Source organism: Dipodomys spectabilis, unplaced genomic scaffold (assembly GCF_019054845.1).
Source record: "Dipodomys spectabilis isolate Male_0828 unplaced genomic scaffold, ASM1905484v1 ptg000118l, whole genome shotgun sequence".
Classification (NCBI taxonomy): Eukaryota; Metazoa; Chordata; class Mammalia; order Rodentia; family Heteromyidae; genus Dipodomys; species Dipodomys spectabilis.
Genome location: NW_024870795.1, coordinates 2,192,361 through 2,215,471, shown reverse-complemented (window position 1 = coordinate 2,215,471; position 23,111 = coordinate 2,192,361). Strand labels below are relative to the sequence as shown.

General features: G+C 45.7%; 1 protein-coding gene across 2 annotated transcripts in view; it reads left to right on the top strand.

Annotated features, from left to right (window-relative positions):
• The first annotated feature begins 11,693 nt into the window (after positions 1–11,693).
• Usp48 (ubiquitin specific peptidase 48) overlaps positions 11,694–23,111 on the top strand; it is a 69,941-nt gene continuing 58,523 nt past the window's right edge. For both annotated transcript variants that reach the window (XM_042688553.1, XM_042688552.1), the window contains exon 1: positions 11,694–11,992. In XM_042688553.1, the coding sequence (XP_042544487.1) occupies positions 11,859–11,992 (134 nt within the window). In that variant the 5' untranslated portion in view covers positions 11,694–11,858. The remainder of the gene's footprint in view (positions 11,993–23,111) is intronic.

The window sequence follows — 23,111 nt, the reverse complement described above, 5'->3', positions numbered from 1 at the left end:
AGAAGCTGGCAGCCACAGGAGCAGGGCAGCAAAGCCACCAGCTCCAGCCTCTCCCCTGGCATATCCTCCTTTGGGTGAGGGTTGGGTCTAGGGGTTGCTATGGAGATTTGAAGCCAGGGAGGATGCTGGCTTGCCCCCTGCCAGACAGGAACCAGGAAACACAGATCCGGGTTTGCCCTTGGGCCTGTGGGAGGGAAACTCAGAGCTGCTGTCTTTCTTGAGACACAGCTTGAGGGAAGCCCCGGACACCAAAGAAGCCAGAATGAGGGACTCTAGAAGCAGCAAAATGTCAGGTGCAGGTGGCTCACACCTGTAATCATAGCTACTCAAGAGGCTGAAATGTGAGGATCATGTACACTTATGAACCCAGCCACTGGGGAGACTGAAGCAATACAGTAATTATTTCAAAGCCAGCCTAGCAACTTGCCAAGATGCTGTCTCAAGATTAAAATTAAAAAAACTACCAGCCTTCAAGGCTGGAAAGGTGGCTCAGTGGTAGAGTGCTTGCCTTGCATGCATGAGACTCTAGGTTTGATTCCTCAGCACCACATAAGCAGAAAAAGCTGGCAGTGGCACTGTGGCTGAAGTGGTAGTACCTTGAGCTGAAGAGCTGAGGGACAGCGCCCAGGCCCAGAGTTCAGGCCCCACGACCTACCAAAAAAACAAAACAAAAAAACTTCATATAAGCTCTGTGCAGGAGCTGCAGGTCTTTGAGACCAGAATCCTTCTGCAGATACCAGCTCTCCAATAAAGACTACCAATTTGACCTCTCAAGATGTGGCTTCTCTGTTTTGAGACTGAATTCCCATACAACAGGAGGAACTTAGCCTTGTCTGGAGCAATGAGAATATAGAATAATAAAATGAACATGTAATATTAAAATAAAGATTTTAATACATAATTATAAAATGCTTAATAACAGAACATATGAGTGAAAGCAATTTACTGATTGCTTCCCATGTGATAGGGATTGCGGGTGTATCTCATCTCTGGTAGCCTGTATAGTAGCACCATGGCAGGCTCCACTACCCCACTTTACAGATGCAGAAGCTGAGGCATGATAGATTCCATATCCAGGAGGCCAGAACTTCTGCCTTCCCACAAGTGAGGAGAACCTGGGCTGCAGGAGAAGTCCATGGCACCCAGCAGACAGCCAGAGCTCACCCTGCCTGGAGAGCCTACCTTGTCTGCTTTTGGCCCACACTGTGAGGAAGAGCCCTCCAATCCCACAGAGGCCAAGTGAGGCGCTGAGGTTCAGTTGGCAGAAGCAGCAGAGCCAGAGTGTGGAAGTGCATCTGCCTTGCTCCTCCTACGTCAACAGGAGGGAGCTTGGCTCCTGGCATTCAGCTTTTTTTCCCTTTGCTTGTACCTGCATGTTGACAGAGGTTAATACCTCACCATATAAAAGGAAAGGACAAAAAAAAAATGAGACAAGTCAATTTTACAAAACTAAGGAAATAGGGCATAATTAGACTGAAGCCCTTATAAGTCACTAGTGAGGGCAGGAGGAAAATGGAGATTGATGATGGACCACAGAAACATAATAAAACATAACTGTGCACTGCCTGGTGCTGGTGGCTCATGCCTGTGATCCTAGCTATACTTGGGAGGCTGAGATCTGAGAATCAAGGTTCAAAGCCAGTTGGTCAGGAAAGCCTTTGAAGCTCTTATCTCCAATTAACTACCAAAAATCTGGAAGTAGAGCTGTGGCTCAAATGATAGAATACTAACCTTTTATGAAAACCTCAGAGTCAGTGCCCAGACCCTGAGTTCAAGCCCCAATTATCTCCCTCCTCCCCCCCCCCAAAAAAGGAAAAAAGATCAAGAACAAGAGATAGTCACAAAACAGTACGTGCTAACAAGCTGTCAAAACAAAACAAAAAGACTTTTCATATCGGCCAAGCAAGGCAAACAGCAATCCTCCTGGTGGAATTTCTTTACCAATGACTTTTGCATAGATACCAAATACCAGGTATCCAGACAGTTCATGTGGGGGGGGGGGGGGGCGGGGGCCTAGGTGCTGTCCCTGAGCTTTCTTGTTGCTGTTCAGTCCTGGGGCTTGAACTCTGGGCTTGGGCGCTGTCCCTGGGCTCTTCAGCTCAAGGCGAGCGCTCTACCACTTGAGCCACAGCACCACTTTTGGCTTTCTAGTGGTTTATTGGAGATAAGTCTCACAGACTTTCCTGCCCCGGCTGGCTTTAAACCTTGATCCTCAGAGCTCAGCCTCCTGAGTAGCTAGGATTAGAGTCTTGAGCCACTGGCGCCCGGCTCCCTGAGCTTTTATGGTGAAGGCTAGCCCTCTATCACTGGAGTCACAGCTCCACTTCAGCTTTTTTGGTGCTTAATTGGAGATCAGAGTCTCATGGACTTTCCTGCCTGGGCTTTTTAAGCCTTGATCCTCAGATCTCAGCCTCCTGTCTCCTGTTTCCTGGATCTACTCCAGTCACCTTGGAGTCCCATTTCAGTTCTCCATTGGAGCTGATCTGATTTGTTGGTATTGTTTTTCTGCTTTTTCTTTCGCTCCCATGGCTCATTTTTCTGACAGTGTTAAGTGTATTCATGGGATTGCAGATTTTTGGGACAGGCAGCCATCTGCAGGCCGCCAGTGCTCTAATAAAGACTCCAGATTTGACCTCTCAAAACGTGGCTTCTCTGTTCTCTCTATAAAACACATTTTGTCCACTGGGTATATAATCCATATTTTCACTATTCAGTCATCCATCAATGGACACCCTGGCTAATTCCATATCTCAGCTATTGAAATAGTGTACAACACAGAATGTAAATTTTTCTTTAATATATGGACTTCCTTTCTTCTGGAAATGTTCCTAGGACTAGGACTACTGGATCATATGGCAGTTCTATTTTTGGCTTTTTGAGGAACCTCCATATTGTTTTCCATAATGGCTGTCCTAGTTTACATTCTCACCAACAGTCTAAAGGTTCTCTTTCTCTGTAACCTCACCAGTGTGTGTTTGTATGTGTGTGTGTGAGAGAGAGAGACAGAGAGACAGAGAGAGACATGGAGAGAGAGAGAGAGAGAGAGAGAGAGAGAGAGTGTGTGTGTGTGTGTGTGTGTGTGTGTATTGTATGTATGTTTGGGGGGGCAGTTGCCAGGACTTAAACTTAGAACCTCCTGAACTCTTGTTTGACTTTTTTTTTTTTTTCAGTTGTGGGGTCTGAACTCTGAGCCTGGGTATTGTCCCTCAGCTCTTCAGCTCAAGGCTAGCACTCTACCACCTGAGCCACAGTGCCACTGCCAGCTCTTTCTGCTTATGTGGTGCTGAGGAATTGAACCCAGGGCCTCATGCATGCAAGGTAAGCACTCTACCACTGAGCCACCTTCCCGGGCCCTCACTTGGTTTTCTTGCTCATGCTTAACTCTGACTTGAACCATGCCTTCAGCCCAGCTTGATGCTGGTTATTTTAGATATGGGGTCTGGTAGGCTTTTCTGCCTGGGATGGCTTTGAACCATAATCCTCTGGACCTCAGCCTCCTGAGTAGCTAGGATTACAGGTGTGAGCCACAGTGGCCAGCTTCAGTATTAATTTTTGAAAATTTTTGACTCATGGTCTCCTTTCATAGTTACATTAACTCAAGTTTACAAGTATTGGGATTGCAGGGGTGCATCACCATGCCAGGCTATGTCAAAGGTTTCAAATGACATATATGGTTTACATTCCAAGAACACAATACAAAGCGGGCAGAGTGAGAACTGGGCAACTTTTTGCAATAATCTAAGTGAGAGACCAAGGTGGAAACTAATAACAATGCAATAATTACATTGTATGTATCTATACACACTGTTTTTCAGTGTACAATGCTAGGGACTAAACCCAAGGCTATGCTTTTGCATAAGTTATACTCTCTTTTTTTCTCTCTCTGTGTGGGGAGAATTCACTTATTTTTGTGCCAGTCCTGGGCTTGACCTCAGGGCCTGGGCACTGTCCCTGAGCTTTTTTGCTCAAGTCTAGCACTCTACCACTTGAGCCACAGCTGTACATCTGGCTTTTTTGGTGGTTAACTGGAGATAAGAGTCTCATGGGCTTTCCTGCCCTGGCTGGCTTCAAACCACCACCTTCATAAAATACCTAGATTCCCACTGACCCCAATTTTACAGTAGAGGGCCATCATAAGTTTACAAAAAGAAAAAATGCACCCCCTCCAAAATATGGTTAAACTGTGACAAGCTGCTTTACAAACTACCTAGGTCATGAACACCCAGATGGTGTTTGCTACCATCTCCTTGGAGCCAAATTGTCTCCTTAGCTGCAGTACCAAACCTCCCCGGTACTAAGTGTAGTAGGAAGACCCCTACTCAGACAGGCAAGCCCACCTAGTCATCCAGAGTGACAGAGCCCACCGCAACGAAGTTGTTAACAAAGAAGCAACTTTACTGAGAAGGTTCCTACACTGACCAGAGAGGGCCGCAGCACAGGCAGGCTCGGGAGCTGGTACGGCAACCCCGAGCAGCACCCATTCTTTGGTTTTTAAAGGCAAAATCGATGAGGTCACGTGCAGGTGACCAATGGGATCATAATACACAAAGGGTTGTACAGTCATACCGACCACACACAGGTGGACAATAGGCAGAGTTTACCGTAAGCACATGCAAAAGGCAGGGTTTATGGTAAGCAGGTAGTGTCACCATTTGGAGCCAGATTACAACCTAAGTGTTTTGTGGGTCAGTCTTTAACTCAATAATCAAGGGTGGGTTAGGTTGTTAAGGGGAGGTGGACCAGATGCATTTTTTTTTTTATTCTGGGAACTAGGCCCATCAAGTCTAAAATCTCTAAAACAAAGGCAAAACTCAAAATGGAATCCTACCAGCTGAGGCCCCATCTCAGGGTCTACTTCACTAAGCATACGTGTAATTTGCAGTTTCTGCCTTTACAATCCTGATTATCTTCCCCTCAGGGCCACTTTGTTAGCCACTCTGTTGCCTTGCTACTTAAAAAAAAGGACCTAGGACCTTCAAACTTCTCAGTGCCCGGTGCTCCACTGTTTTGACTTGCATGGGTGTAGCACTCAGATCTCTGTCTCTTAAGCAGCTAAACTTAAGTTGTGAGCCACCAGTGCCCAGATACTTATTTTATGTCTCACTACTTTTCTCAGGTTGACCTAGGACATCTTTGCCCAAGCAATCTTCCTGACTCAGTATAATCAAGTAGCTGGGACCACAAGTGCGTACCATCACACTCCTCTGCTTCTGTATATATTTTGAACACACAGATGGTTTTTTTTTTTGCCGGTCATGGGGCTTGAAATCTGGGCCTGGGCGCTGTCCCTCAGCTCTTCAACTCACAGTTGGCACTCTACCACTTGAGCCACAGCACCACCTCTGGCTTTTACTGCTTATGTGGTGCTGAGGAATCGAACCAAGGGCCTCATGCATGCAAGGCAAGCGCTCTACCACTAGACCCACCTTCCCAGCCCCCAGCTAGAAGTTTTTGTAGAAGAACAAGGTAGGGCTAGAAGAGAAGGAAAGAAGGGTACCTCTAAGATTTCTGGAAGGACAGAGACCATAAAGATTACAGAGGATATTTTCAGGGGGCAGTTGGAAGAGGAATTAGTTTTATAAGAGAGTTCAGTAAGTGAGAAACAGACAAGCCACATTTTGAGAGGTCAAATTGGGAGTCTTTGTTGGAGAGCCAGCAGCTACAGGCAGACTCGTCTCAACCCGGAACAAACCCGGAACAAAGCTTGAACCAAGCTTTTTATTTTTTGGTCCGGTCGTGGGGCCTGAACTCTGGGCCTGGGCGCTATCTCTCAGCTCTTCAGCTCAAGGCTAGCGCTTGAGCCACAGCACCACTTCCGGCTTTTTTCTTTTTGCTTATGTGGCGCTGAGGAATCGAACCCAGGGCCTCGAGCATGCAAGGCAAGCGCTCTACCACTGAGCCACCTTCCCAGCCCCTTGAACCAAGCTTTTAATGACAAACCCACATACCTGGGGTGTAGACCAAGCTTTAACAAAAGCAGACCTTATTTGGGAAGTAGCTCAAGTACTAGCTTAAACTTTCCACGTGGGAGGGAGGATATGCCTCAACCTTTCTGTAAAGGGGTAAACTTAGAGGCCACTCAGAGGGGAGTGAATCAAGCCATTTAGGGGGGTAATCAAGGCAGAATCAGAGCATTCTCTATGCAAAGTTCCCTAAAGCTAAACAGCGTGGCATCTGCAATTCAATAAATGGCCTTTCTCCCTCCAAGCTTTTCAGTACTGGGTGGGAACCCCCCCCTCTCCCCCCACTCAGCAAGGCACCAGGATGGCTGGATCTATGGCCTTTTGGAGTGAAGTCAGGTCTGGAGCTATGAATTTAGGAGTCAGGCAGACACAGAAGATATTTAAAGCCATGAAAGATGGTGAATGACTCAGGGGGCAGGTAGAGGCCCAAAGGCCTGATGCTGAGACCATTCAAGGACAGCAAAGGAAAGGAATGGCCACTAACAGAAAAATGTACTGTCCTTTGAATTCAGAAAGTACTTCTAAGAGCAAAGCTTAAGTAAGGGAAGGTGCTAGGTCTAGTAAGAGAGCATGAGCTAATTAGTAATTTAATAATGCAGAACACAGCCGGGCACCGATGGCTCACGCCTGTCATCCTAGCTACTGAGGAGGCTGAGATCTGAGGATCACTGTTCAAAGCCAGCTAGGGCAGGAAAGTCTGTGAGACTCTTACCTCCAATAAAACCACTAGAAAATCGGAAGTGGTGGTGAGGCTCAAGCGGTAGAGTGCTTGCATTGAGCTGAAGAGCACAGGGACAGCACCCAGGCCTAGTGTTCAAGCCATACGACCAAAAACAGCAACAACAACAAAGCAGAATACTGGCAATCTTCATGATGTTTAAGTTATAGGTAGCCAAAAAAAAATAACAGGAAGCCAATGTTTTAGACTAGTTTCCTGCACAGGTCCCTGTAAGGTTTGGTGAAAGGAGACTTCCACATGGTTCAGGCAGAAAAGAGTTTATGGGGAGTGGGGAGGGGAGGGACAGCAAACTACCAGCCTGCAAGAGATGGAGGGGCAAAGAGAGAAGAGGGAGGGGACTGTGGGATTGTTAGCTTACCCTCCATCTCAGGCCCTTAGCCCTCCTACTTCACTTCCAGGAGCAGCTAGTGTCTCCAGCCCCCAGCTGCATCAGCAGAATGCTCTCCACTCAAACCTGAACTCCACCTTGCCCTTCAAAAAGAAAAGAGAACTCTCCTGGGCCTCCCACCAGTTTCTCCAGAATAGGTCTCCACTCCCATGCACCTAGCTGTGCATGCAGAGTACCTCCTGTCTCAAGCCCCAATGTTATAAGGATGCCCCTGAATAGGGACAGGCATCATTTTGCTCACTCTCCTGTGAGGGAGATGGCCTTGTTAGCCTCTCTAATAAACCTTCACCTGTCCATGATTGTGTCCTTGTGGTATTCTGGGATGGGTGCCTTCAGGAATTATATAGGGAAAGGGAGGAGGTAGTGACCACAGCAGAAATGGACGTGATCTCAGAGTCTGGGGAACCTCTCACTGTCTGAGGGAGGTGTGGCCAAGCAGTTCAGGAAGTGACCTCAGCAAGTGAGAAAGTGACCTCAGAGCCTGGGGTCCATTGCTGACTCACAGTCAGGTGATTGATAGGCAGTCAGGTGATTACTAGTTTCAGACAGATGATTTCTGGTAAGGCTATGTTCTGTCTTCATGAAGAGGAAGTGGGTGAGAGGGAGGCTGTTCTCCTAAGAAGACCTCAGTCCCAAAGTTTCAAACTAAAAATCAAAATGCAAGCTGCTCCCATCTGCAATCCTAGTCACTCAACAGGCTGAGATCGGAGGATCAGAGGCGATCTCCAATTAATCATCAAAAAGCCAGAAGTGGAGCTGTGACTATAGTGGTAGTCAGCCTTGAACACAAAAGCTCAGGGACAATGCTCAAGCCCTGATTTCAAGCCCCAGGACTGGCACCAAAAAAAAAAAAAAAAGTCAAGATGTAGTCAAAGTTCCACCAAACCCAAAATAAGTTATCTAACCTTCAGAGACATAAGCAGAGAGAATCTTCTTTCTCACCACTCTGCGCTCTTCAGCTCAAGGCAAGCGCTCTACCGCTTGAGCCAAGCACCTCTTCCAGTTTTCTGGTGGTTTATTGGAGATAAGAGTCTCATGGACTTTTCTGCCTGGGCTGGCTTTGAACCGCAATCCTCAGATCTCAGCCTCCTGAGTAGCTAGGATTACAGGCGTGATGCCTGGCTGCCTCCTCACCCTTCTAGGCACTGGGGCTTGTACTCAAGGCCTGGAGATCTCACTCAGTTTTTTTGCTCAACTTTGTGCTCTACTACCTGAACCATGCCTCCAGTTCTGGCTTTTTGCCAGCTAATTGACAACAAGAGTCTCTGGGAGTTGTTTGCATTGACTGGTTTCCAACAGAGATCCTCCAGAGTAGCTAGATTATAGATGTGAGCCACAACCAGTCCCCCAAGAGAATGTGCATCTTCTGTTGTTTATACTTTTTTTTTTGTCTGTTGTGGGACTTGAACTTGGGGTCTGCTTTTGTCCCTTAGCTCTTTTGCTCAAGGCTAGCGCTCTATCACTTGGAGCCACAGTGCCACTTCTGTTTTTTTCAGAGGTTAATTGGAGATAAGAGTCTCAGACTTTCTTGGCCCAGGCTGGCTTCAAACCAAGATTCTCAGATCTCAGCCTCCTGAGTAGCTAGGACTAGAGGCATGAACTACTACTGCTCGGCTTTTTTTTCTGCTATCTTAAGCCCTTTCCAACCTACAAAACCAACCTCATATGCTTAACTAATTGGAATGCTGTCTTATGAAGTGTTGCCTGATTCTAGAATGGCAAATAAAGCCAATGAAGAGCTTTAAATTGAAACTAATTTTTTTTGCCTGTTTTGAGAGTAATAGAGGCAACAGCCTGGTTTGAAACAGGCTTAAGGAAGAGAAATGGAGAATACTCCCCACCTCCCCAGGAGTTTTGTTATAAAGAGGAACAGAGAAATAAAACTGAAGCTTTGAGAGGGATGTGGGAGGTGAGATGGCTTGTTAAATTTGGGAGATGTTATAGTATATTCAAATGCTGGTAAGAATGAGCCAGTGGAGACTGAAATTCAAGATGCTGGAGGTTCCTGTTTGCTGTTAGGACAAGTGCATTTTGATGCACCTGAAATGTAACACAACAAAAATGTAAATCATTATCTCCTTTTTTTTTTTGGTTGGTCACGGGGCCTGAACTCTGGGCCTGGGCACTGTCCCTCAGCTCTTCTGCTGTAGACTACCGCTCTACCACTCGAGCGTCAGCCCCACTTCCGGCTTTTTCTGCTTATGTGGTGCTGAAGAATCGAACCAAGGGATTCAGGAATGCAAGACAAGCACTCTACCACTGAGCCACCTTCCCAGCCCCTATTATCCCCTTCTAAATCTGCTTCTTCTGTGGTAATTTTTCTTTCATTTGGTAGAAATTACCCGTTAGAAAAAGGAGTATATAAATCAGTCACTGGCAGCTCACACCTGCAAGGCTCTGGAGGTTCAAAGCCAGCCTAGGCAAGAAAGCCTATGAGACTCTTATCTCCAATTAACCTATCAAAAAGCCAGAAGTGGAGCTACAGTAGGATGGTAGAGTACCTGCCATGAGCGGCAAAGCTAAGGGACAGTATCTAGACCCTGAGTTCAAGCCCAGAAACAGCATACATACACACACAGAGAAAAAAAGGAGCATATAATAGTTGACAGCATGTTAATATTCACAATATCATCCAGTGTTGAGAGATGTAAAGGGTGACAGGGAGCTAGCTGTGAGCACCAGGCAGAGGTGAAGAAATACAGGGCAGACTGAAGTGAGGATACTGAGTCTAAGTAACACAGCCTGTTGCTGGGTGGTCTTCACCCAGCTCTGATAAGCCTACAGGTGAAATAGGCTATTCTTTAATATGCAGATATCATGTTGTTTAGCCCCAGGAGAGCTTGCTATAGAGACTACTTGACCCCTGAGTATTTCCCTAGATGATCTTGCTTACCAGATGTTTCCCTAAATGGTTGGCTTTGTTCATCCAAGTATTCCCCTATATGGTTTGCTTCTGTTGGGCTTGGTCCTCCACCCCAAACAAGTATTTGTCTTTAAAAGCTTTGTACAAGCTACCTTCTGGGCTGCAGGTCTTGGAGATAGGAGTCTACCTCCAGTCGCCTAATTTCTAATAAAGATTCCCAATTTGACCTCTCAAAACGTGGCTTCTGGGCTGGGAATACGGCTTGACGGTAGAGTGCTTGCCTAGCATGCATGAAGCCCTGGGTTCGATTCCTCACTACCATATAGACAGAAAAAGCCAGAGGGGGCGCTGTGGCTGAAGTGGCCCGGGCTAGCCTTGCGCAAAAGCAACTCAGGACAATACCCAGGCCCTGAGTTCAAGCCCTAGGACTGGCAAAAAAAAAAAAAGTGGCTTCTGTTTGTTGCAATTTAATTTCCCTAATACAGTATTACTATTAAGCTATATTAATCTGACACCCTAAATTACCTGTCAAATTTGTCTCCTCATTCTAGACCTAATTGCACTGTCCCAACTTTGGCCATTTTTTTTTTCTTCTGATCTATATTCCAGCAATAGTTTGTGTTTGTAATTGGTGGGTTTAATGGTTATTCTGGGGAGTCTTTTCCAAAGTACTCTAACCCCTTCGCCTATCAAGGCTTAGAGATAACCATTACCCTTATCTGTCAGAAGTTCTTCCACAAACCCCAGAGACTAGGCCTTAGTTTACAGGTGCCAGTTCAAGGATACGATTAGGGAAAGAAAAGCAGATGGAATTTTCTTTTACATCCCAGCAGGATTGTGGGTCAAACCTAAAGTCTTCAAATACCCTCTCTCCACCTTGGCTCTTTTACATTTGCAAAACATTGTTACAAAGTTATTCTTAATGTCCAGAGAAAGGAATTGGGGGGGGGGTAGGAAATGTTTTTATACCCCGAAGCTAGCAAGGAGTTTCACAAAAGAACCAAGAAATCAACAGGTGAAAATAGTCAATACAGAGCAAACAGTAAGAAAGACCCTACCCTGGGGCTTGGGTTCGCCTCAGCACAATTTGTGGCTCACAGAGCACCCATCCCCGAGACTACAAATCCCAGCATGCCTCAGTCCTCTGAGTGGCAACCACGCGGTGCATGCTGGGACATGTAGTCCCGTTCCAGCTCCGGCCTAATCCAGAACGCCCTGCAACGTCGGGAGGCCTAGGGAAAAGGAGGAGCCTGCCCCAGTCTCGAGTTAAATCTTTCTCCAGAGACTACCCTGGTTTCTTTGGTGGTCGGTTCTCTACTGTAATCTGGTCCCACCAATCAGTCCAGTAGGACTTATGCTGTGTGGGGCCTAGCCTCTCTCCTTTACAGTTAAAGGGGAAGTACCAGAGGCAAAAGCAGTCCGCCTTCTGCCCACTCGGCGCGAGTTTTCAGCGTAGAGGGGGAAGCTACTCTGAATGGAAGCTGAGGCACAACTTCCTCGCCGCTACGGAGCTGGACTGCCTGAGACGGCCGCTCCCCTTCCGCCCGTCGGGTTAGAGGCGCGGGAGGCGCAGGGGCTGCTGGGAACGCGCATGCGTCCTCCGCCGCGTGAGGCCGGGGCGGGGTGTGTGGCGGGGTGGTAGTGAACATCGCCAACGTCCGCAGGCGCGGGGGGTGTCGGGTGTCGGCGGCGGCGCTTTGCGGCCAGTCGTGCGTGTTGGGTGCGGGCGGGCGGGCGGGCGCGGCGGTAGTGGCGCGCGCAGGTGATTGACTGGCCAGCTGGCTGAGGCAGCGCTCGGTTCTCTTTGCGGGCAGGTGGCGGAGCCCATTTAGGTGGCTGCGGGGGCGGCAGCGGCGGCGGCGGCGGCGGCGGCCGGGCTCGGGGGGCGCTGCTTGGGCCAAGGCCATGGCTCCGCGGTTGCAGCTGGAGAAGGCGGCCTGGCGCTGGGCGGAGACGGTGCGGCCCGAGGAGGTGTCGCAGGAGCACATCGAGACAGCCTACCGCATCTGGCTGGAGCCCTGCATCCGAGGCGTGTGCAGGTGAGGCCGGTGCACCGGGGCCGCGCGGCCCGCCGCTCTGGACCTTGGAAAACGGCGGCGGGGCGGGGTAGGAAAGGGAGCGCGGCGACCCATTGCATGCATTTGAGGGGTGCCGAGAGGGTCTGGGTGGAGGTACGCTCCTCGTCCGGGTCGGGGCGACGTGGGGAGGATGCAGCCTTCGGGACTCTGCGCGGAGGTGATGCTCTGGAAACCCTTTAGGAAAGGCGCTGGGTTCTCATCCAGAAGATGGCGGTGGACATGATTTGAAGGTAGGGGCCGAGCGCTTTAGCTTAGCTTAGCAAACGCTGGAGACTGGTTTGTAAAAAGGAACTTGCTGGACGTGATCTTCTATTGGTGTTGAGTCTAAGGTCTGATCAATTTAGTGCATGGAGAGAGCAATTTTAGGGGGACCCCCTCCCCAACAAAAACCTTTGATTAGCCTGCGTCACCGGTGCCTTCCTCCCTAATTGACCTTAACTCACTCTTGGATCTATTATTTCTTTAGCATTTTTGGGAGGGAGAGAGGTAGAGGTTGCTCCAATCCAACGTTTTGTGAGCAAGTTCGATTATCTTCTGCTTAGCTTTTGAACCTTAGCTTTTCTTAACTCCATCTTTTAGATTGACTCCGTAATTGCCTTCTTCCCCTTTCCGCCTTGTAACGCGGGAAATAGTTTTCGTTCTGGAATGTTGCATTGACTTGGCTAAACGGGGCATGCTCAGTAGCCTTCTCTCGGCAGATATTCAGTGTATGCTTTGTGGAGTTCTTACATTCCTCCGGGACATACAGAAGGAATGGAAGTTAGGGTCTTTGGTTCTTCAACTTCCTTTTTTTTTTTTTTTTCTCTTTTGCCGGTACTGGGACTTGAACTCAAGGGCCCAGGCTTTAGCTGGGTTCCTCCCCCTCCCCGTTAATTGCTAACGCTTTACCACGTGAGCCACACCTTCAGTCTGGCATTTTTCTGGTTAATTGGAAACAGACTTTTTTCTGCCTAGGCTGGTTTTGAATCTCGATTCTCATATCTCAGCCTCCTGAGTAGTTAAGCAGCTTTATTGACATTTTATTTGTATTACCATCATCTGATGTTGAAACCAACCGACCGATCTACCTTCCTTCCTTTTTTTTTTTTTGGTCCGTCCTGGGGCTTGAACTCTGGGCCTGGGCGCTGTCCCTCAGCTCTTCAGCTCAAGGCGAACGCTCTACCGCTTGAGCCACAGTGCCACTTCCGGTTTTCTAGTGGTTTATTGGAGATTAGAATCTCACGGGTTTTTCTGCTCCGGCTGGCTTTGAACCACATCCTCAGATCTCAGCCTCCTGAGTAGTTAGGATTACAGGCGTGAGTCACCAGCACCTGGCTTGCTTGCTTCCCTCCCTTCCTTCCTTCCTTCCTTCCTTCCTTCCTTCCTCTTTCTTTTTCTCTTTCTTGCTTTTTTTTTCATATCTCTCTCCCTGCTCCCTCCCTCCCTTTCTCTCTTTCTCTCTCTTTCTTTCCTTTCTTTCTTTCTTTTCTTTCTTTCTTCCTCTCAATTTCTTTCCTCTCTCTGTCCCCCTCCCTCCCTCCCTTCCTTCCTCCCTCCCCTATTTCTTTCCTTCTTTCAGTCTTCCTTTCTCAGCTTAAATGAAATTGTATACCTATTAGGTCACCATTGAATTCTTCCTTGCGTCTCAGTTCTCTTCTGCCCACACTCCCAACCAACCACTGAGACAATTTTCAACCTACTCTGGACATTTCTTTTTTTTTTTTTTTTTTTTGTCGGTCGTGGGGCTTGAACTCTGGGCCTGGGCGCTGTCCCTCAGCTCTTCAGCTCAAGGCGAGCACTCTACCACTTGAGCTACAGCGCCACTTCTGGTTTTCTGGTGGTTTATTGGAGATAAGAGCCTCATGGTCTTTCCTGCCCAGGCTGGCTTTGAACCGCGATCCTCAGATCTCAGCCTCCTGAGTAGCTAGGATTACAGGTGTGAGCCACCAGCGCCCGGCCCTACTCTGGACATTTCATCTAAATGGGTGGCTTTTGGTAGGATGGCTTTTCGTGTCTAGCTTTCACTTGGCATTGTTTTCAAGGCTCATCTATGTTGTATTTATCTCTATATTATTGTTTTTAGAATTTAATTTCTTACATTACCTGTACAAGAGAAGTTTGTGACATTTCTACATGTGTATACAATGTATCCCAATCAACCTCATCCCTTTCACTTTCCCTTTAACTACTCTTTGTCTCTGTCTTTCCATCCCTCTGTAGCCATTTGTGTCCCCTATTGGGCTTGAACTGTTCTGGTGCCCTACTACTTGAGCCACAGCTCTACTTCCAGCCTTTTGGTGGTTAATTGGAGATAAGGGTCTCAAGGACTTGTCTGCTTGGGCTAGCTTTGAACCATGATCTTCATCTTGTCTTCCTGTGTAGCTAGGATTACATATGTGAGCTACCTGAGCTTCTTTACTCTCATTTTAGAGCTAAAACAGCCTTAAGTACCTTGTCCAAGATCACATAGCTGTTAAGTGATAGAGTTAGTATTCAGACACAAAAGTCTTGCTCCCAAGCCTACACTCTAAACCTATATTGCATCTCCAGGCCAGGAGTCTGTTATTTATTGGCTTGGAATGGCCATCCTCCACATCTCAGCCTCCTGAATAGCTAGGATTACAGGTGCAAGCCACCATTGATCATTCCAGCTTGAGTGTCCTTGGTTGTTATTGCCAAATAGCAAGTGCTATGCCATATGTATGCATCACATTTTATATATCCATTTATTAGTAGATGGACATTTAAGTCTTTTTTCCCCCTTTTTTGGTGCAGGTCTTAGGGCTTGAACTCAGAGGTTTATCACTTGAGCCACAGTGCCATTTCCAGCTTTTTTGGTAGTTAATTGAAGATAACTGGTGCTGACTGGTTCTTTTTGACTCTTATGAACAGTGCTGTTATGAAAATTTGTGTATGGATTTTTCTATGGACATTTTGTTTTCTCTAGCGTATATCAAGGAGTGAACTTACTGGCTCATGTTGTGGTCCTAGGGCTTGAGCTCAGAACCTGGGCATTGTCCCTGAGCTTTTTGGCTCAAGGTTGATGCTCTACCATTTGAGCCACACCTACTTTTAGTTTTTCTTTTTGTTGGTCATGGGGCTTGAACTCTCGGCTTGGGCGCTATCCCTGTGCTCTTCAGCTCAAGGCGAGTGCTCTACCGCTTGAGCCATAGCACCACTTCTGGTATTTTTTTAGTGGTTTATTGGAGATAAGAGTCTCACAGACTTTTCTGCCTGGGCTGGCTTTGAACCGTGATCCTCAGATCTCAGCCTCCTGAGTAGCTAGGATTACAGGCATGAGCCACCAGCGCCCGCCTACTTCTAGTTTTTTTGTGTGTGTTAATTAGCTTCAAATTGCTATCCTCATATTTCAGCCTCCTGAGTGGCTAGGAAAGATGGGCTCCTGGTCATGTAGTAGTTTCTTTTAACATTTTGTAGAAGTGTTTTCCAAGTGTATGAAGTCACAGTATATGACCATTTTAGTTTCTTGACATCCCTACACTTGTCTGCCTTTTGTGGTTTTGATTTGCATTCCCCTGATGACTAATAATGTTGAACATCTTTTGATGTGTTTATTTATTGGCCATTCATGTATTTTCTTTGGAGAAATGCCCATCCAAGTCCTTGGCCTCTTTGTGTATTATACAGTGCTAGGGATTGAACCCAGGGCCCCATTCAAGTGCTGTACAACACTGATCCTTACCCCAAGCCCCTACCTTGATCTATTTTAAGAATTAAAAAAAAAATCTGCAAATAATTGTAAAAGGGAATTAGTTTAACTTGTCCATTTATGTTTAGTATATCTTGATAAGTGTCACCTTCCATCATGTCCTCCCTTCCTCCACCAGTCATATCGCATTTCCTACTTCTCTTTTCCCATACATACTTGGAGGATTGTAACTGTATTTGTCCCTCATAGCTTCTCCATTCATATTCTCCTTGCACTAGCCCTTTCCCCAATCAAAATGTTTCAGCTTCTTGAGATTTATTTTGTTAAAATGTTAATTGCTCAAACAGTAGAGCAATGTTTGGAGTTTTACTCCTACATGTACTTCAGGCAGCTTGGTCACATGTGTATGTACCTGCACCTGTGTGTGTTTTCATGGGAGGTTGTATTTTGGGTCAGAGATTCACATATGAAAGAAAACATGCCCTTTGTCTTTGGGCCTGTCTTCATGTACTCAATATGACTTTCAGATTGGTTTTTGTCTTTTTATTATTGCGTTGTGAGATTTTTTTTCTTTTGGACGGTCATGGGGCCTGAACTCTGGGCCTGGGCGCTGCCCCTCAGCTCTTCAGCTCAAGGCTAGCATTCTAACACTTGAGCCACAGCGCCACTTCTGTTTTTTTCTGCTTATGTGGTACTGAGGAATCGAACCCAGGGCCTCATGCATTCAAGGCAAGCACTCTACTAATGAGCCACCTTCCCAGCCCTGTAAGAGTTCTTTATAAATACTGAATTCATTTCCCATGTTAGGTACAATTGCAAATATTTTATCCAGTTCTATGGGTTGTTCTCTCACTCTTTCTTGAGCTATGTCTCTTTTTTTTTTTTTTCTGTGCTGTATCAACAGTTTTAAAAGTTTTAATATTGAGTTGAGGATGTAGCCCAGTGGGAGGTAGACCATTTGCCTAGGAATGTGTATGGATAATCCCTAGGTTGGGTCTCAGTACTGTAAAAGAAAGAAAATTGAACCAAACCTCAAGTCTATTCTGGGGGTGCACTTGCAGCATTATCATTTGGTAGGTTGAGGTCTACAGAGTGAGACCCTGTCTCAATTAAGCCCAAAAGCCACACAGACCCAAAAGGAAGCCTCAACCAAGATCTTAACTTTTTAAATTTAAATATCAAAAAGCCTGTCTTCCCATTTACTTTGTTTTTTTTTTTAACTTTTTTGATTCACAAGAAGAATGAAAAGAATATCATAATGAAGTTTTTTTTTTTTTTTTTGGTCCAGTTGTGGGGCCTGAACTCGGCCTGGGCACTGTCCCTCAGCTCTTCAGCTCAAGGCTAGCGCTCTACCACTTGAGCCACAGCGCCACTTCTGGCTTTTTTCTTTTTGCTTATGTGGTGCTGAGGAATCGAACCCAGGGCCTCAGGCATGCAAGGCACGCGCTCTACCACTGAGCCATCTTCCCAGCCCCCCATAATGAAGTTTTTGTTTTGTGTTTTTGAGACAGGGTCCTCTGTAGACCCAGCTAGTCTTGAATCCTGATCCTGCTTCCTTTGCCTCTGTGCTGGGTCATTAAATTTTGTGGGTTTTTTGTTTGTTTTTGTGTCAGACCTTTAGCTTTAACTTAGCATTTGGGCACCCATAGCTTTCTTTTATTATTAAATATTTACTTAAGTTTTTGCTCATGGCTAGCACCTGCTACTTGAGCCACAGCTCCACTTCTGACTTCTTTTTGGTGCTTAATTGGAGATAAGAGTCTCATGAACTTTCCAGCCCAGGATGGCTTTGAACTGCCATCCTCAAATCTCAGCTACCTGAAGAGTTAGTTAGGATTACAGGTGCTGGCTGTGTTTTCATCTTAGTTGCAAGAGAACTTGTGTGGAAATGACAAGACCATTGAAAATTCTGATAGATGGTTCATGTCATTTAACACTTCCAACTACAGTTGAGTGTCCTTATTACCCAGCCCAAGCATTTCTAGTTTTAATTGCCAGCACCAATCTCACCCTTCCCCCTCAGCCCCCATCAGTCCTAGAGCTTGAACTCAGAGCCCAGGCACTGTCCCTGAGCTTCTTTTGCTCAAGGCTTGCACTCCCACCTGAAACACAGTGCCACTTCCAACTTTTTCTGAGTAGTTTATTGGAGATAAGAGTCTCACAGTCATTGCTGCTCAGACTGGCTTTGAACTGTGATCCTCGGATCTCAGCCTCCTGAGTAGCTAGGGTTACAGGCATGAGCCACTGGCACCTGGCATAGCACCAATCTTACTAATAAAAAAACAGCATTTTTTTTTGGGGGGGGAGGGTCGGTCGTGGGGCTTGAACTCTGGGCCTGGGTGCTGTCCTTAAGCTCTTCTGCTCAAGACTAGCGTTCTACCCCTTGAGCCACAGTGCCACTTCCGGTTTCTTTCTGTTTATATGGTGCTGAGGAATCTAACCCAGGGCTTCATGCATGTGAGGCAAGCACTCTATCACTGAGCCACCTTTCCAGCCTCTTTTTTTGTGGTACTGGGGATTGAACTTGCCTCTCCCTTCCTTGCTACTTACACACCTAGCACATTTGCTTTCTTTTGCTGGTGGAGTTCAGGATTTTTTTTTTCCTGGCCATATATATTTCTCTTGTGGATAGTGAGTTATTTTCTTACAGATTTTCCAGAACTTACTGGATTTTGGTGAAGATACTTTTGTATGTGTGTGTGTGTGCATGCACACATGCACGCTGGTACTGGGGCTTGAAATTGGGCCCTGGGCCCTGTCCCTGAGCCTTTTTGCTGAGTGGTAGCACTCTACTACTTGAGCCACAGTTCCAATTCTGGTTAAGTGGAGATAAGAGTCTCACAGAGGGGGAGGCTGGGAAGGGAGGTGAAGGGTAAACAAAGGAGGAGGCTGCAATGCTTGGTAAGAAATGTACGCATTATCCTGCCCATGTAATTGTAACCCCTCTGTACAGTATGTTCACAAATAAAATAAAATTAAATTAAAAAAAAATAACTGTTGAAGCAGAAGAATGTTATATTAAACAACATATGCATTTAATACATAGCAAATATTCTTAAATGTCTAATATATGTAGAATGCTATAATATCAAATATTTTTACACAATTCTAAAAGTTTTCTTTCTTTTTTCTTTTTGTCAGTTCTGGGACATGAACTCTGGGCCTGAGCATGTTCCTGAGCTCTTCAGCTCAAAGCAAGAGCTCTACCACTTGAGCCACAGCAAGGCTTTCCAGTTTTCTGGTGGTTAATTGGAGATAAGAGTCTCATGGACTTTCCTGCCTGGGCAGGCTTTGAACCATCATCCTCAGATCTCAGCCTTCTGAGTAGCTAAGATTACAGGCATGAGCCACCGGTGCTGGCTTCATTGTTGATTTTCTTATTCTTAATTTCTCTCAAAATTTTAAGAATTTTTCTTGTAAAGAACCTATTCATACAATTTTAATATAGTTCTAAACTATCACATTTGAAACTAAGTAGGATCAGATGAATAACAGAATATGTATTTTTTTCTCTATCATGTAATGTTTCTACACCTAAACTCTCCTGACTAGAAATTACAGAGTTAGTTTATGAGTTTTGGTTAACTTCTTTCCTTCAGACATTGTAAACACAATTCATTAATTTTATGTTTTAAGAAAATTATTTTAAAAATGTCTATGTTATGCTTAATTGTATAAACTACATATGCTTCTGTCTGATTCTTTCCTGGGTTTCAGATACTATAAAAAATTCATTGGTTTATATATTAAAAAAAAAAAAAAAAGAGTCTCACAGACTTATCTGTCCAGGCTGGCTTTGAATCGGGCACTTCAGATCTCAGCCTCTTGAATAGCTAAGTTTGCAGGGGTGAATAGTGAACAGTGGCAAATGCAGGGCAATTTGTTGACTTGGTTAGTGAAAAGATCTTTCATGTCTGTATAATTTTTTTATTTCTTCCGTCTTAAATGTTTTCCTCAGATTTTGTGTGTGTGTTTTATTGTGGATTATCCCAGGGTCTCCATGGATGCTGGGCAATACTAAGTTAATATCAAGAGCCTGTTCCCCCCTTAAAATTTTTTTTTTGTCCATGGTGGTCTTGCACTAGTGATCTTCCTGCCTCAGCCTTCCAAGTGGCTGGGATTACAGGTGTGTAAACTTCCTTCTCCTCCTTCCTTCATTCTCCCTTCTTGCCTCTCCTCTCTCCTTCCCTTTTCTCTCCATTTCTTCCTGGCATTGGACTGAGATTCCTATTTCAGGCTGGTCTTGACAGATTGTTTATTCTCTTTCTTCCTGATGCTAAGATTCTAAGTATGTACTATTGTAGTCATTCTCCCCTATATTTATTTCCTAACTGATCATGTAAAAAGGTTTAGAGGAAGAGACAAAAGAATTAGGAGGATCCATCAGACAGAGTGGCTTTAGTGTCTGCTTTGGGTGTGGTAAGCCAGATGGCACTTTATTGTTGGACATGCTTGTTAGCATTCCTGGGTACAGGTGGCAGATTGGGGTACCAGAATATGAGCCTGAGAAATCATTTGGTCTGTCCCTGACAAGGCAACTACAGGCAGGAGTTGAATCAGTCAATCTCAATCCTTTTTTATAGCAACATACACTTACATTAAATGAATCATAGTGTAAAGTTTGAGATTTCCTGTGCAGCAGGGCAGCCAGGAAACATTCATAGACTTCAGATGTCACAGAGAACTTGTTTTTCATTCCCTTCTCTCAGTTCCCATTTGCAGTCTTTTGTTAGGTTTTCTGTGATGATTGGAGACCTTGCCTTCCTGAGGGGATAGCTGGTTCTCAGAAGATCTAGAGGCAGGGGAAATGAAGCTAGCATGTCAACAGGCATCTGCCACTTGGCTAAAGCCTTTTCTCAAGCAGTGAAATGTAATCTGTTTTTATACTTTGGTTAAAAAAAAAGATATTTTGTGTATGTGCGTGCGTGCGTGCGTGCGTGCGTGTGCATGTGTGTGTGTGTGCGTGTGTGTGTGCGTGTGTGCATGCGTGTGCGTGTGTGCGCGTGCGTGCATGCACCCGTCCTTGTGTGCATATGTGTATGCAAGCCTGTACTGGGGCTTTAAGTCTGGTAGAGCATTAGCTCTACTACTGAAGCCACTTACTTTCATGTTAGCATTATCATTTTTCTTTTTTCTTTTTTTTGCCTGCCCTGGTGCTTGAACTCATGGCCTGGGCACTATCCCTTAGCATCTTTTGCTCAAGCTAGCACTCTACCACTTGAGCCACAGCACCACTTCCAGCTTTCTGTTTATGTGGTACTGTGGAATCGAACACAGGACTTTATGCATGCTAGGCAAAAACTCTACCATTACGCCACTACTCCATAACTTGGAGTCCAATATTGATAATCTTTCTTCTGTCACCCAAAGATTTTGAAGTCTAAAGCTTTGGGTTTTATGCTTATTTTTGTAGGCGCTCTTCCACTTAAGCCACATCTCTAGCCCCTTTTTTCTGTTGGTTCCTTTCTTTCTTTCTTTCTTTCTTTCTTTCTTTCTTTCTTTCTTTCTTTCTTTCTTTCTTTCTTTCTTTCTTTCTTTCTTTCTTTCTTTCTCTCTCTCTCTGTTTCTGTTTCTTTCTCTTTCTCTCTTTCTCTTTCTTTCTTTCTTTCCTTCTTTCCTTCTTTCTTTCCTTCTTTCCTTCCTTCCTTCCTTCCTTCTTTCTTTCTTTCTTTCTTTCTTTCTTTCTTTCTTTCTTTCTTTCTTTCTTTCTTTCTTTCTTTCTTTCTTTCTTTCTTTCTTTCTTTCTTTCTTTCTTTCTTTCTTTCTTTCTTTCGTTGGTCATGGGGCTTGAACTCTGGGCTTGGGCGTTGTCCTTGCTCTCTTCAGTTCAAGCATTCTACCACTTGAGCCACAGTGCCACATCTGGTTTTCTAGTGGTTTATTGGAGATCAGAGTCTAACAGACTTTTTTGCGTGGGCTGGCTTTGAGCCACAATCCTCAGATCTCAGCCTCCTGAGTAGCTAGAATTACAGCGTGAGCCACCAGCGCCTGGCTTCTGTTATTTTCATAGTAGGTTTTACTTTATGCTGGGTTGACCTAGTCTGTGATCCTCCTTATGCTATCCCCTGTTGAGGGGGATGATAAGTACTTGCCACTGTACCCATTAATTGGTTGAGGACCAGGAGTCTGAGAGTTTCTTTACCATCCCCCAAGTAGCTAGAATTATAGGACTGAGCCATGTCTCCTAGAAAGTAAGTTATTTTCTAACTGAGCTTTTTTTGGGAGGGGGCTTGAACTCTGGGTCTGGGCGCTGTCCCTGAGCTCCTCAGCTCAAGGCCAGCACTCTACCACTTAAGCCACAGCTCCACATCCAGTTTTCTGGTGGTTAACTGGAGATAAGAGTCTTACAGACTTTTTTTTTTGGTCGGTCATGGGGCTTGAACTCTGGGCTTGGGTGCTGTCCCTCAGCTCTTCAGCTCAAGGCGAGCGCTCTACCACTTGAGCTACAGCGCCACTTCCGGTTTTCTGGTGGTTTATTAGAGATAGGAGTCTCAAGGTCTCTCCTGCTGGGGCTGGCTTTGAACCGTGATCCTCAGATCTCAGCCCCCTGAGTAGCTAGGATTACAGGCGTGAGCCACCAGCGCCCGGCTCTTACAGACTTTCTTACCCACGCTGGCTTTGAACCAAGATTCTCAGATCTCAGCCTACTGAGTAGCTAGGATTATAGGTGCGAGCCATCAGCAGCGAGCCAGCCGGCTCTAACTGAGCTTTTAAACTAAAGCTGATAAGACTGTTTGCAAATTGGTCCACGTTGTTTCTATTTCCATTCATATAAAAGCTAGAAAGAGGGGCTGGGAAGGTGGCCCAGTGGTAGAGTGCTTGCCTTGCATGCATGAGGCCCTGGGTTTGATTCCTCAGCACCACATAAGCAAAAAAAAAAGCTGGAAGTGGCACTGTGGCTCAAGTGGTAGAGCGCTAGCCTTGAGCTGAAGAGCTGAGGGACAGCGCCCAGGCCCAGAGTTCAGGCCCCACAACCGGACCCCCCCCCCAAAAAAAAAAGATAAAAAAATAAATAAAAAGCAAACCAGACATAGCGAGTGTACATTTGTGTAATCCTGACATTTGTGAGCCTAAGGATTGCGAATTTCAGGGCAAATTGGTTTATATAATGAGACTGTCTCAAAAAAAAAAAAAAGCCAACAAACATTGGAACTGAGACTTGTTTGGGAATTTGTCAAAAGTAATGGAGGAGCCTGGTGCTGGTGGCTCACTCTTATACCTGTAATTCTAGCTACTCAGGAGTCTGAAATCTGAGGATCAAGGTTCAAAGCCAAGCTGGGCAGGAAAGTCTCTGAGACTCTTACCTTCAGTTAACTGCCAGAAAAATAACATGGCACTGTGCTAGCCTTGAGCAAAAGGGCTCAGAAATAGCACGGAGGCTTTGAGTTCAAGCCCCATGACCGCCCCCACCCCTCTCTCCTGCTTCCTTTT